Genomic DNA, 15153 nt, shown 5'->3' with positions numbered 1-15153 from the left:
GAGACTAAATTACCTGATTACAATGCATCCCTACGTGATTAATCCATAGATGTTATAAACATGTCCCATACTGTACAGGTCCGGATCCGTTTACACACAGCCCAACAAGCCTTTAATTTTGTTTATGTAGCTCAAGCTATATGTTCGTCAGATGGAACAATTAAACCAGATATATAATTACAAGGTATACAACACATTGACTTAATTCTGAAAGGGGTAACTGCTCATGCCGGTGTACTAGGGTACATAACATGCTCTATATACACCATATGCTGGTGTACCAGTGTCAAAATTATTCCTTCGTTTGATATGGGTTACATTACATACTCTATAAACAAAAAAAAAATATATATATATATATATATATATATATATATATATATATATATATATATATATATATATATATATATATATATACACACCAAGTGTTGTTTTACTATAGGGGTCTTGCATGGAATTGCCCACATGCCCGACGGCATGTACCGGCTGGATACATTCACCGACCATGCATCAAGCCCAGACAAAGCTTACATTGACCATGTATACACGTATACTGATCGATCTTAATCTACGCGGCCACTGTTGATGGAAGCCCAAATAGAGTTTACATGTTCCCTCGAACGCAACCGTCCCTATAAACCTATGGGAGATACATTTTTTATTTCAAAAAGTGATTAATTTCTTTACTAAAAATGTCCGTACTGTACATGTATAAGGTACAGTCATGTTAAACGTGCCAGGTGATATATAGGAGACATGAACTAAATCCAAAGAATTTTACTTAAACTGACATAGCACTAATTGTATATGTATACACATGGTTAACATCCTTACTGACACTGTCTTCCGGTCACCTGCCATGCATAGCAATGGATAGCTCGTGAGGGTGTCTTGGAAGCCAAAATGATCGAGAAGATGGTGCTGCTAAACAGTACTTGTAATCAACTCACAAACTTAACATTTACAATTAACGAAATGCATGTATAGATGTATGCTTGACGTGTAACGTCCTAAGCAAAAAGTACCAGTATCTCATTGTGTTCAACAGACTGTAATCTCATGCAGCCGTTTAAGTTCCAAGCCTACTCGACAGTGACTAAGAGTTAATTTGATATATAAGGAGAAGAGCAGTTTTATTTATTCTTCTCAATTTTCAACCATTCCTTTTATTTGTCTGATTTTTGCTTAACATGATTGTTAAGAGTTTTAAACAAATATATGATACCGGTGGGTTTTAAGGATAGTGGAAAGCGGAGCACTCGAGGTAAACTACGGACTTCTTGTAAGTTATACTTTTACATACAGCTTTTTAAAAAATCCCACTTTAAAATATTTGAACATGGTGGAAAACCATGATCATACATTACTTTAAATCACAAATGTCAACATGTAGCCAACAGGTTGTTCAGATTTAAAGGAAACCTTTTGTAATATTTGTAGGGTTTTGGAACTGTTTAATTATATGCATTTGATCTGACTTCCACATTGAACGGTACCCAGGTAGCTGTACGACGGTGGCCATGTTATATAGTGCACCTGGTATCCGATCCGTTTTCAGGATTAATAAACCGACCCCGATGGCTTAGTTGGTAGAGCGTCCGCTTCGAAAGCGGTAAATCCAGGGTCAATCCTGGGTCAGGTCAGACCTAAGACTTTAAAAGAGGAAGTTGTAACTTCCTTGCTTGGCGTTCAGCATTAAGGGGAGCCGTGTTAGTATAATGGCTCGGATGGGGCGGCTTAATTACCTCCGGTAGGTCGTCTCAGTGAAGCAGCACGGGATAAAAGAGCGATGGAAATCCGTCCTGCAACAAGGAGGCACATTATAAGCACTCTAAGGACTTCTTCGTCGTCATATGACTGCAAAATCGTTAAGTACCACGTTAAACCCTAGGCACTCATTCACTTAGTATTACTACAACAATACATGTATAATGTCACTTTGACATCGCTTTAGAGTCTCATCGCTCTACACAAATGCTGGCGAAAAGGTCTTTTAAATACGTTATATCTTTGTTCATGTTTGCTAAGAATAAGTTATCGACAATAATAGCCTAGTTGTATTAAATACAATCGAATGAACTTCACATGCGATCATTCTTGCGTGAAAGTAGTAATTTTCATTTTGTGTATGTGTTAACCACTTTCATTCTCTCTCTATATATATATAGGGTCAGGGTTTTTATATATGTGGTCACACTGACATCAGGATTCACTGAGCAGCCCTACACGAATGTTTGCAGAAAGGTTTCTATCTTGTCAACTTCAAATGCCATAGACATGGATCTTTTTTTTTTGTTTTTCGCACAATAAGAACTTTACACGCCACCACTCATGCATTACTGCCACCATTTTGCAATGTATAAAAATTAAACTGGCACATAATTCGCTTTCTTTCTTATGGTTAATTGATCTTTGATGCTAAACATTTCCACAGCATATCATCAGACCAATTCCGGAGCTTTAGTTTCTGTGTTTAAAATTTATCTCTAACCTTTTGTGACAACAAAATGAGGCACCATTTAAGATCACCTACACCATGCATGTAGGCCATGCCCCAAGGCCAGGAAAAACACAACTATCTTCCCAAAATGTAATAAACTAAGTGAGTCTTAGGGCCTCAAGCTTATCTAAATGCGTGAAAACGTCACAAACATTCCATCGATCACGCACTTATGTCCATGATTTCGAGACACGAATATCGCATTGATGCTGAAACAGTCTAATAACAGATCAATGTAGCGACATGTTTCTCTGCAATTTCATAAACGCTTAAGAGAGACTGGAACAAAGCGAAGTTTCTGAGGCAAACAGTAAGACAATAAAATATAGTAAGATATAGTAAAATGTTGCGTTTTGGTATACTAACTCTTAAAATCAAGGAAAATTTGGAAATTATCTGTCGCCATTGCTTTATGTCAAATAGAAAAATTTATGTATTTGTCTGCTTGATGCCGTACTCGAGGACATTTTGCCTCAGGATAGCGGTCAGGTTTACGGGTGGAAGAAAAGACAGCATCTTGCTCCTGGGGATCACACCATGGCTTGCAACCTTGGGGAACATAAGGAATTAGAAAAATACAAACAATATTCTAAACATTAATAGCCCAAAGGACTCTTAGGATCGTGTAAACTTCGCGATCCCTCAAAATGTCAAATCAGGTTACATCATCGATCAGGCACTTACTTCAAGACACAAATATGGCACTGTTGCTTAAACAGCCCAGTGTATAGGCCATTGCAGTTCCAGGTTGGGAAAAACTGAGATACACCTTGAATCAGAACTCAATATGGACCGCTTAATTTATCTATGTAATTTGTTGCACGCCATACCAGAGATCATTTCACTTCATTCGATGAAAGTCAAGTCCATATGTGGGGTAAAGGTAACAGAACAAGGAAGAAGAGATATCTAGCCATTGACATGACAAATCTTATAACTAATACGACACGTATAGGAGCCAGATTAAAGCCTATGATATTCTTGGCAAATAGCTTATGGATTTCGTGGCCCACCAGATGCCACCGACTCTCGTGCCCGCCGAATGTTGTGTGTTAAAATCAGTCATGGAAATTTACTAAAACATTTGCGTCACAAGACTGCCAGCATGATATACCTATGCATTGGTTTGTTTCCTTGTCTCTTTACTTGACCAAATCAATCACAGTGTTTTTCACAAAAGGGCCATTCAGTTCCTTTACCTTTCAGCCTACGTCTAGCAAAGAATCTGAGACACATTTTTAAAATCTCTGATACGGCCCAGCTAGCCTATAATTAAAATTCTTGCATCCTTTCTTTAAGAGTTTGCATTTCTGCAACATGTTCCAGGCAGACCGCCTGACTTAAAGCCGATCCAGAAAGAAGTGGATTTGAACAGGCAACCTAATTGATAACGGGCCTGACAGTCGGAGTAAGACAGTCATTTAAACTTCTGAGCTAACAAAGCCCTTCCTCCCATCATTTGCTTCGGGGTTTAAATTTCTGCAATTTTTTCATGACGTTTTTACCACATGTACACTTAAGCAATTGCGAAGAACACAACATATTTTCTCTGCTCAGGACAAACTGAAGGCAAGGGCCAGGATTACCAGACCTATTGAGTAGCAATTGCAAGAGCCAGACAACTGATTAGAACTATTGCAATTTCAGGTTCAGAAAGGATGCCCTAAACTTCTGAAATAAGAGACAAATAAAAAAGGAGCACTTGTTTGAAATCATGTTATACATGTACGTTTATTTATGTAATATTATTTTTTTTTTCTAAAATAGCATCATACATACCAGTACATACATGTGCAATGAGTACAGGTGTGTTCATGAGGTTTCATATTAATATTTTCTGGGCATAAAACGAGTATTCCCAGAAATAATTAAAAACCACAATCTAGGTCAAAAGTGTTTCTCCAATGAACAGAATAATACTATCCCCCCCCCCCCCCATGTAATAAGTATACCTGACATTTTCACAAGTTTTCCAGAGTGTCACAAGTATTCCTGACATTTTCACAAGTCCCCCCACCCCGTGTCACAAATGTTTCTGACATTTTCACAAGTTTTCCCTAGTGTCACAAGTATTACCAACATCTTCACAAGTTATTCCCTGGTGTCACAAGTATTCCTGACATTTTCACAAGTTTTCCCTACAGTGTCACATAATATGTTGGGAAGAGCTCTAATCTGGGAAAATCAAAACTGGGAAGAACACCTGAACTAATCAAACAAGAGTGCATCAGCAAATAATAAACCAATTTTTTTTTTCAATTTTCAAGATTTTCAGGAAACCAATCTGCAAGCAAATGTTTGGTTCATTTGCTCTGAACTGTAAGATTTGTTTCATTGCTAAAAGATTCGGCTAAGCTCTTCTGCTGCCTTCATTTGCAAATTCGAGAGTCTATTGTACTTTTTTTTTTAGTCAAGTTAATTTTAGTTACAATAACAATCACTTCCTGTTGATAACCTCCTTTTGAAAATTCTATAAACATATGCATTTAACATGTGTATGGAACTTAATGTAGCAAATGAATATGAATAATTCTAAGTAAGCTAATTGACTAGTGCCCAATGAGATTGTCTTTGTATTGCACTGCAATGTCTTTCTCTTGCTTCAGATCTATCTTTTTGTCCTTATTTTTGTAAGTCTATTTCTGCCCATACTTATTGCCTACTACTTGCATTGTGTGAAATGAGCAATGTATGGCCAAGTTAATAATGAAAACTGCTGATGAGCCGGCAAACATTAAAGAAAATGTCCTGATTTCTTCTTTCACTTCAACCAATGTTCAACCTTACACACTGTTCAGTACACAGATGCCACATGGACATGGACACATGAAGAACCTACCAGAGGCCTGACAAGAACACTCCATAATACTCACATGTAACTCCCAGGTACAGAACAACCCCTACAGATACAGATCTTCAGCCTTCCCACTAATATCCAAAGGGAAAAGCCTGTTTCCTCTAGATTTTACTAAGTTTGAACTGAGCCTTCTCTCTACTGATAACTTTCTTAGTTTGTAACGCATTCCCTAAGTTAAATAAGCAGAGCTAGACATAACATGCCATATAAATGAGAATATAAATGAGGCAACTTCCGATGACTCTTCTTGGGTATCCTCCCCAGCTTGACCATGAACCAGTCATCAAGAAGAAGGAAAATAATCTTGGGTGAGAACAGGGCCCTTGATCAACGTGCCTGAGAGGGAGCCATGGGCCAAGTCACTGCTGCCTTGCACACAACAGAGCTCATTTCAGCCTTTATCTTCATGAACTGTCGCTTAAATTCCAGACCATCCCCCTGAAAAATGCCAAAGGTCCAATGAAAACTGAACTGATATGCGACATCTCATGGTAAATGCCTAACATGTACATGTTAAAGCTTTTGGTTGCATTAGATGTACATGTCTACAAAATCCTTGGAAACGAATATTAACACATGCACTTTTGGAGAGTGCATACATTCCAACCTAACGTCACAGGTGAAAAAGAGAAACAGCTCTACTTTTGCAAGACCTTGACAGAACTTCTTTAAAGAAGCTACTGAACTAGTGAATCTTTAATGACATACACATGGGACCTTTAGAAGAGAGGACAGATAAATTATGACAAGCAGCATAGAAAAAACACGCACATTTGAAAGTTACTCCTAGTGCATTTTGTTAGCAGCCTAATAGTAGGTTAATTCTGAACAAATAACTGAGGTTCAATGCCATTTCAGTGATATTTCTGCCATGTGGTAGTGAGCTCACCTTTGACAATCTGAAGTCAACCATGAGATTCTCTCCCATCTCCAAGAGACTAGCCTTAAACACCAGGGGCATGTTTCTCCTGTCTGTTGTGGACATTGTTAGCTGTAACAGAAACATATGCACAGTGACCCTGTTAGCCTACCAACACCTTGAATATAATACCACAATACTTTTAAGCCGCTTTCACTAAAACTTACTAGATCAATATTTCAGAATTTTTCTCGGAAATGATGTTGCTTTATGGCGCTATAATCTACAGGCAAGGTGATGTGGGAAAAATGTACAAGAAACATGACATGCAATGCTATGTGAATGTGGCCCCAGGACATGAAACTTTAACATTAAATTTTCTGCTTGTTCCACTTCAAAGAGACTTCAAAAGAAACAAGACACTGCAAGTCTCTTTACAGCACTGTGTGATGTCAGAATCAGAATTCAAGGGTATCACACCAAGTTTATCTGTAAATACGTCTCTAAAAATGATACTTAAAAACACACAAAAAATTACTTATTTTACTTTAATAACTTACTGAAACTGAGTTTAACTGTACAAAGTCCTACTCCATAATAGAAGAAGCCTCAAGCAAAGGCTAGAGAGTGTTATTACTCTTGAAGCCCTCTTGGTAAACCTGTTCTACGTTTGCTTAATGATGGTCACGATCGTTTGAATCTGGCCCTCACTGATGTGGTTTTGACCTTGACTCCTTCAGTCAGTCAGTCAGTCATTTAGTCACTTATCAATGAAAGATGGATGTCAGAAACAGGTCATGGTGATTCAAAGAGTTACCCTGTCCAATCAGATTAATACCAGCTACTTACCAAAGATCTGTTGTTTTTCTTCCAGAGGTAGTTCAGCCTATCAAAAGCCTTGCTCAGATGTAGCACTGTGTCATCTTTGTTTGTTTTAACAAAGAAACGAGTCAACCTCCTAACTAGTCTTTGTAGTGGTGTCTAAAAAGAAATACAGACCATACCAGATAAATTATCTGAAATAAAAGTCACACATTCAAAATGGTACAAGGGAAATAATAAATAAATGACCCTTGAGAAAATTCCAAAAACAAAAAACAATAAGGTAAATGATGTTACTGAGAGAAATCTGTACAAATGTCATTCTCCTTAAAGGATCTCACAGTATTCTCTCCATCAATTTATTGATGAAAACATTTACATATGGACAAATTAATTGCTTCATTTGAGAGTATATTAATAAATGCCCAACTTGTCTTATTTGTAAATTATCTTCTGGATTCATTTATTTATTTACTTGATTGGTGATTAACATTGTGTTCACAAACTTGTAGCTTATATGATGGGAGTCTGAGAGGTTTATGGATGGAGGAAAACAGAGTAAACCACTGACCACTACCTAACAAACACCCTGACTGTAATACTTGAACAATTATGTTCTTGAAATCCACTAGTACCTAAGTGTAACTAACACAACTAAGAGTGAAAGATTAAGGGACTAACCTGTGAGGAGCCAGGTGTGCCCACAAACTGGCTACCCAGGAACATTTGGTCAGGGTGGAGGGGCTGGGAGAAGCTGATTGTGTTTGCCCCGTCCTCCACTCTCTCTGCCAGGCTGTCACCAGGGGGAGCCAGCAGACGTGCCTCAGGCTGTGAACACGAGATCTTCCCATTCCTGAAGCAAACAAAGTAGTTTCCAACTTATTCTCAGGCCAACAAGACGAGAAAATACCACGTACTCTCTCTTTGAGATTTCACTACATAAACTATGCTGTCAATGACGAGAGAGAAACTGTTCACAATATTCAACACACTTTCATAATTCGTACAGCATTTTATTACTCGGAAAGATGAGAAACTCATTAGATTTTCAAGTTATTGTTACAATGTATACCAGGTGAACGTGGGACACGTTTTCACAGACCGATGACGTAACCACACAGTCCCCTGACATTCCCATGAACGCTACATTATCATAACTTAGCAACCAACCACAAAGACCTGCTATTCTGAGACTAATGTATAATGACGTACCCAGCTCCAGGTGGCGATAAATCTTGTCTTGAGCAGAAACGTTTAAACGGAGCAGTACATGTGGGTGACTGGGAGGGGGAATTGGACGGGAACCTGCTAAACGCCCCTGTAACATCATGAACACATGTCCACATAATAACAGAGTTGTTGTCGCAACAGACCTACAGACACATGTACACCTGAGCAGTACAACTGTGGTTAGTTTTATAGGCGGAGGAAAGAGAAGTAAACCACATACCTTTGGTAAGTTACTGACAAACTTTTTCACGTGTGAAGTACATGTATGTTGGTCACACTGGTCGAAGGAAAGTGGTTTTCAATAAAAGTTAGATTGTGCAACAAGTCATATGAGCACTGTCAACCATTTATTGTTACAAAGACCCCATAATAAACAGAACATCTGTAATGACAGTACTAGCCACAGTATAAGATGATATACAAGTATGTGTGATACAATACCGGCATCATGATGCATTTGCTAACATCAGGCAGCATATATAAAAAGCTTTAGAAAGACAACAACTGCAATGGTCAACCACAGATAGATCAACAGGCTCTCCAAAATCCTGAGTCCTGCACAACTCACCCTTCTGCTTGTTGAAATTCTTCTTAAACCACTGATGCTTCTGTATATCAGGAATAGTATATCTTTTGCTAGCATTTTCTACCAAGATCTTTCGTATCAAAGCTGAAAGATATGAGACATGTAATGTGGGAAAAAAAGCAGAACACACAGGCTTACTGAAAACTGTTATGCAGACCTATTTATTTATTTCCCCTTTTTAATAAACAACTTGAAAACATGCAAAAAGGTTGAAGAATGGCAGTAACTGTGCCTTATCACCTATACTATTGCAGTTTTCTATAGATGGGTAACTGAAGTATATACTACAGTTATATCATGTCTGGGTGTACGCTAAGTACCACCTGTCTTCTACAGTATATTGGAAATGGATACTTGCAAAAATCTATGGCTAGAAGTAAGTCTTAGATTTATGTATTTATTTGACTCAAGAATATTTCACTTTTACAACGGCGGCCAGCATTATGGTGGGTGGAAACTGGGCAGAGCCCGGTGGGGGGACCCACGCCCGTCCGCAGGTTGTTGCCAGATCTTCCCAAATACAGCCGGAAAGGAAGCCAGCATGAAGTAAGTCATAGAACGTACACACATTCTTTCAAACCATGCAATGTTATAGGCTTCAATCTGAAATATACATCTACACGTAATTTTCAATGGCAAAGAAATCCACAACGCATCACGTGACTGTGGTCAAAAACTGTCAGCCACTGTCGATCATCTTATTTGAAGTGGCAAGTCTCATTGGAATGACAGTAAAACAGCAAACAAATAAAAATAAAAAAGGCATTTGTAAGATAAACACGAACTTCTTCAATGCATATCTTACACAAGGCCAGATTATCTATTTTCTTCCATGGATTGAGAGTTATCTTCCCTTCCTTCCAGTCGCAATATTCCTGACAAGCATATGATGGCTCATCCCACGGTAGTTCTGTTTTAAGATGAAGAAAACATGTTGATTATAAATATTACGTACAGTACTTAGTTGGTATCTATTGGGTTGAGTCTTAACACCACACTTGAAAATATTTCCAATTAAATGACGGCAGTCAGTTTTGTGTGTAGAAAAATACAGCTTATCCTAGTGAACCTAAGGCAAGTCATTCATAAACATTCCCACAAATCTTTCTTGTCCCAGTGATCTTCCTTGTTATGTTCAAAGACCTCTGGACCTTGAAACAAGTTGATAATTGTCTTTCCACTCAGTAATTTTGAGTACAGTAATAAACTGAAACAGTGAAACAGCTAAACAAGACTGAAACCTCAGTGCAGCATGAACTAACCTCCAGCCAGCAGAGCGACCAGTATGATGGCACATGACCATATGTCTGCGGGCTGAGCATGGTATGGCTTCCTGACAAGAACCTCGGGGGCCAGGTATGGAACTGTTCCACAGCACTTCTCCATCATTCGCTGACGACCCTGGTGACGAAACACTGTAGCCAGTCCAAAGTCGGAAATCTTCAGGTTGTCTGAAAATTCAGCAGGTTCCAATTAGCTTTCATTCATTTATTTATTTGATACATGTTTTAATAATGACATTTCACTGCCGGTCCTAACTGACCAGGTTTTTATGGGAATGAAACCCGAAATGGAGTAAACAACCAATTGTAATTAATTACTGGACAGCCTGACTAAAACTCACAGCCAAAAAACACACAAATCTGAACTTCGCTGATCAAGGCCCTGGCCTTTGCAGCAAGCCAGGGCTTTAATCATTTAATCCAGCGTGGGCTAACCCTTTAGATTTGTCACCGAGCCTAAGCCAAATTTATATCTGGGTCACATCATCTACCAACATAACCGCGGCACTGCATGCACTAGCAGTCTTTAATATCTAATGAAACATCACACGGCAGGGCGATACATTTAGTACCAAATTTCTGCAGAGAAAACCTCAATTCAATGAAGTCTTCAATTACCAGTAAAACATCAGTTACATGTAGCAGACTTTAATATTCAATGTACATAACACAGCTGCATGATACACTTAGCACCAAAATTCTGAATTCAATGAAAGCTACAATTACCAAAATCATCCAGAAGGACATTTTCAGGCTTCAGGTCACGATGGGTTACACCCCGTGAGTGTAAATATTCCTGAAAGAAATGAAAACAAACGTTAAATTTTTCTCAATTTTCTTAATGAATATTGATTCAAATCGATTTGCATTCAACCAGAATAGATTTTCTGCCTTCAGTTTAGTATTGTACACTGTCTAATAAAGCCATACTTGACTAAAATCAGTGATCAGTAAACTCAAATATTTCTTTAAATTCTCCGTTGGCCATATCTTCCAAACAGGCTAGAAACTTACTACTCCACCTATGAGCTGTTTGAAATACTTGCTGGCATCAGGCAATGACATTCCCACATCAGGCTCTGTGAAAACAGCAAAGCAAACATTCTGAGTTCTGGGGACTGATAGCATCCACATGCATGACAAGGTACAGTACACAAATGTAAGGTAGGAGTTGAATGAATGAATATTTATATTCAAACTTCAAAAAACATGTGCAAAATCATCTGTTCTTGTGGCTAAGCCTTTCACCCAATCACTTTGTGCAACTTGTAAGAATAGTTTAATACATAAACTCACCTATTCTGTCAAACAGCTCTCCACCACTGGCATACTCTAGAAATAAGTACTGTATACTGCCCTCTTTACGACAGCCGTAAAACTTGATGATATGTTCGTGGTTTAGAAGCTTATGAACACAAATCTGTAAGAAAAAAAAATAAACAAAAATAAATGATTGATAAAGTGTAAAACGAATGAAAGTAAATCTGAAGAACTTGTTCACTTGCTTCTTGATAAATGTAATGTCTCCCTCAAGAATATTCATAAGATTTCTAGTGCCTCAATGTGCTGCATCTCGACGAAAATAAAACCCAACACATTACTATTTACAGTACTTTCACCGCTATGAATACTTAGCAGAAGACAAAAAAAATACACTTTATTTTTTTATTTTGCTGCATGACCTGACTTGGGTGATCTGGTTTAGCCTGTTTTGCTTTCATTTCGCAATATTCTATTGTCTGATTGTTGAGGGGAGTATAAATTTCACTGTCGCTGATATCAAGTCAGTAACTGCTTAAGTATTGGCCAACATACACAAATTTGTGTAGCAGAAGTAAACACTCAGAAAGTACTTTGTTCTACTCCTTTATGTGAAATACCCTAAACGACCTAAAATTTCGCCCACAAAAGTGCATTTTTTAGTGGCAAATAAATATCACAAAATATTATTTTGAGAATTTTCCAGTAGAATATCATCCCCTGGTCCAAGCAAACCTCAAAACCCCTATATAAAATCAACACAACTCTCAGAATGAGGTAAAATGGGCAAGTTAGTCAAGGACGAAATTTATGGTCATTTAGGGTACACTTTGAAAAAAAATAACCTCTTTGCGGACATTATCCATTGCTCCAGGTGTTCTCTCAAGATCGATGATCTTCACGGCCACAGCTTCCTGTGTCTCTGTGTTCACCGCCAGCTTCACCCTCAACCATAAATAATAGCATTGTTGACAACAATGATGCTGAATCTATTTCAATTTTTAGAACACCAAAATACATGTGCTAGCTGGATTGAACAAATGATTTTGATACTTTCAAATTTAACTCAGAACTATGAAAAGTCAACAACTTAAGACAAAAAAACGGAAGAACATAAAGCATATTACTGTAATTCTTCAACCTTTTCAACCACCTCTGCAACTATCTGAAACATCCTGAGAGAACTATTCATATTTCTACTTGGTTTTCAGTGAGAATTTTTTGCACCATAAATCTGAATCTAAATCTCGGATTTCCATATTTACTGCTTATGAGAATTCTGAAGCTGAGAAAGATAAGAACATACTCTCCGTAGGCCCCTTCTCCTAGAGTCTGGACAAAATCCCAGCCTTCCACAAAGGCTGTCACCATCTTTATTGGCAAATCACTCTCCAGGCATCTAGACCCCACAAGATCATCTACAACAGACACATATGATACAGTAACACAGCATATTGGATCTGTTTGTTTTGTGTTTTGTTTTTTGTGATTTGTATGAAAGTCATCACTTTTATTTATTCATTTATTTGATTAATGTTTTATGCCATAATCAAGAATGTTGAGAACGGTGGCCAGCATTATGTTGGGAGGAAACCAGACTGAGCCTTGGGAAAACCCATGACCATCCGCAGGTTGCTGACAGGCCTTCAGCCAGAAAGCCAGAGAGGAAGCCAGCATGAGCTGGAATTGAACTTATAGCCACTGCATTGTTGAGGGGCTCCTGGGTCATTGCGCTGCGCTGGCATGCTAAGCCCCTTGGCAATGGTAGCCCCCATCACCATTTTTGTGGCTTGTAATGTTTACTTCAAGCGACGTGGATATAAGGCCATTCACGCAATTCCCAGTCTATTCCCATCTTCGCTCACACGCCATTTTCATCTGAACAAAATATTTAGTTATTTTGTCACAACCAAAAGCTGAGATTATCATAAAAGATTGCAAAAATAATAATGCCGAAAATAAATTGTTCCCCTGTCCACACCAATTTTCCACAATATACTGCTGGGAAACAAGGAATAAAGTGTCACTGTTTTAAGAAGTCAGATGATACAATCTGACATAGCCTAATTATGGTGTTTTTCCCAAGCATGTATAACCGAGGACTGCTTGGGCAGTGCAGGGAGCTTACTCAGTACTGGTACACCATTCCCTGGCTATCCACTGTGGTATTTGGCATGTCACACTACATGTATGTTAGTTCAAAGAGTCAAAAGTTTATAAATGCTTTAAATCTAGTAGGCTTAGATAAATGTAGTCTGATAATTGCATCCACCACCAGGTAAATATCATAATCAAAAATACAGAGGAAAAATTTTCAGCTTGCTGAATTTTGATGTATATGGATCCCAACAGCGATCAGCCTGAGGATCTGTCGCGTGTTTGAGCCTGTACGAACACTAAACTTGAAGCCACGGACTGTTATAGTCAGGCTCAGAGTGATAGGTACAGTGTAACTACGTTGCGATTCATAATTGGCGCCAAATATTGATTACGTACAGTTTTCACCTGAATAGTGGAAAACACGTTTGCCATAATCTTATAATGTTACACTTACGGTCATATTAAACGCCTGATCCGTGAATATGCCTCTTTTGTTACATTTCCCTCATGAAAGATACGTTCCACTGCAAGTGCTGATGGAGTTGTCCTCGGTCAGTTGGTGGCGCTGAATGGTGTCCTGAGCAAGTGCTTTTTGTTGGCCTTTAACCTTTGACCCTTGATACTGCTCCACGTCAGAGAGGCGGGTAGATCGTAACAGTGGTTTTTAATGCTTGTTTTGCATCAAAACGCAACACACACTGCACACTCAAGTTGTTGAAGTCTTGAAAGAAATTATAAATTACTCAATACAAGTCTAAACGACCCGAGGATTCTTGAAACAACAACAACATTTTCAGTACTGTCCGAAGAGTTTGACAACAGCCTACAGCTGCTTGAAGACCGGAAGTACATCCTCCAAACAGAAGGGACTGAATGTAATGTGCATGAGCCAGAAATATGGCGGGAAAGAATTTTTTTTAGAATGAATTAAATTACACTGTGTTCGTAAATGCAGGAAGATATGTCCAGACGTGTGTATCACATTGGCTCCATGTGTCAATTCATTTATCTATATTGTCACAAAGAATTACTACGCTATAGGTCTTTTGAACAGGTGTAAGGTTCAAATCCAGCTTGCATCTATAGCTGCCGCTATAGTTGTACCTGACAAATGGTAGTGGTTTACCTTGGGCACTCCGTTTTCCTCCACCGATAAATCTGATGCCATCACCTCACTGGAGAAGCAGTCCTTTCTCTGCCGACATCACTGCCATGAATAAGTACTCCACATGTAACAATCGTGGAAGCACCTTTTCAGTGCGGCTTAGTGTATGCAGTGATTGGGAGGGTTTTTCCTTTAGCTGAACTTCCGATCAGTAGATTCGAGTTCAAATCCCAGTGTGACCATTTACATCAACCAATACATCTGAGTTGCTGGTACATTTGTTTTGATGTCATAATGACAATTTTGGTAATCACACTGTCACTGAGGGTCATGCACGGGCATACATAAAAAGAAAAACACATTGCCACTCTGTATAACTTAATTTAAGAACCACATCTTCGGTTTACTCTGCAGCCAGTAGTAGGCCAGCCCGACACACCCATTCTGTGCATTTCACAGTGCTTCGTACACATGTATTTATACATGTATGTACTCAAATACATATGTATTGACACCTTGTTTTTTTTTTTAAATCAAGTCCCCTTGGC

General features: G+C 38.5%; 1 protein-coding gene across 1 annotated transcript; it reads right to left on the bottom strand.

The window, feature by feature from the left end:
• Window positions 1–5591: 5591 nt before the first annotated feature.
• Window positions 5592–14224, bottom strand: LOC135481022 (serine/threonine-protein kinase Chk1-like). Its single transcript, XM_064760956.1, has 14 exons — window positions 13955–14224; window positions 12707–12818; window positions 12246–12345; window positions 11437–11560; window positions 11155–11219; window positions 10867–10936; window positions 10120–10308; window positions 9663–9767; window positions 8840–8941; window positions 8254–8359; window positions 7723–7894; window positions 7069–7200; window positions 6250–6351; window positions 5592–5798 (listed from the first exon to the last, which is right to left on the bottom strand). Exons 2-14 carry the CDS (start codon window positions 12769–12771, stop codon window positions 5688–5690), a joined length of 1443 nt encoding a protein of 480 aa, XP_064617026.1. The 5' UTR covers window positions 12772–12818; window positions 13955–14224; the 3' UTR covers window positions 5592–5687.
• Between the last annotated feature and the right edge of the window lie 929 nt (window positions 14225–15153).

Source organism: Liolophura sinensis, chromosome 1 (assembly GCF_032854445.1).
Source record: "Liolophura sinensis isolate JHLJ2023 chromosome 1, CUHK_Ljap_v2, whole genome shotgun sequence".
Lineage (NCBI taxonomy): Eukaryota > Metazoa > Mollusca > Polyplacophora > Chitonida > Chitonidae > Liolophura > Liolophura sinensis.
Note: the sequence above shows the minus strand (reverse complement) of the source record. Positions and strands in the feature narration are given on the sequence as shown.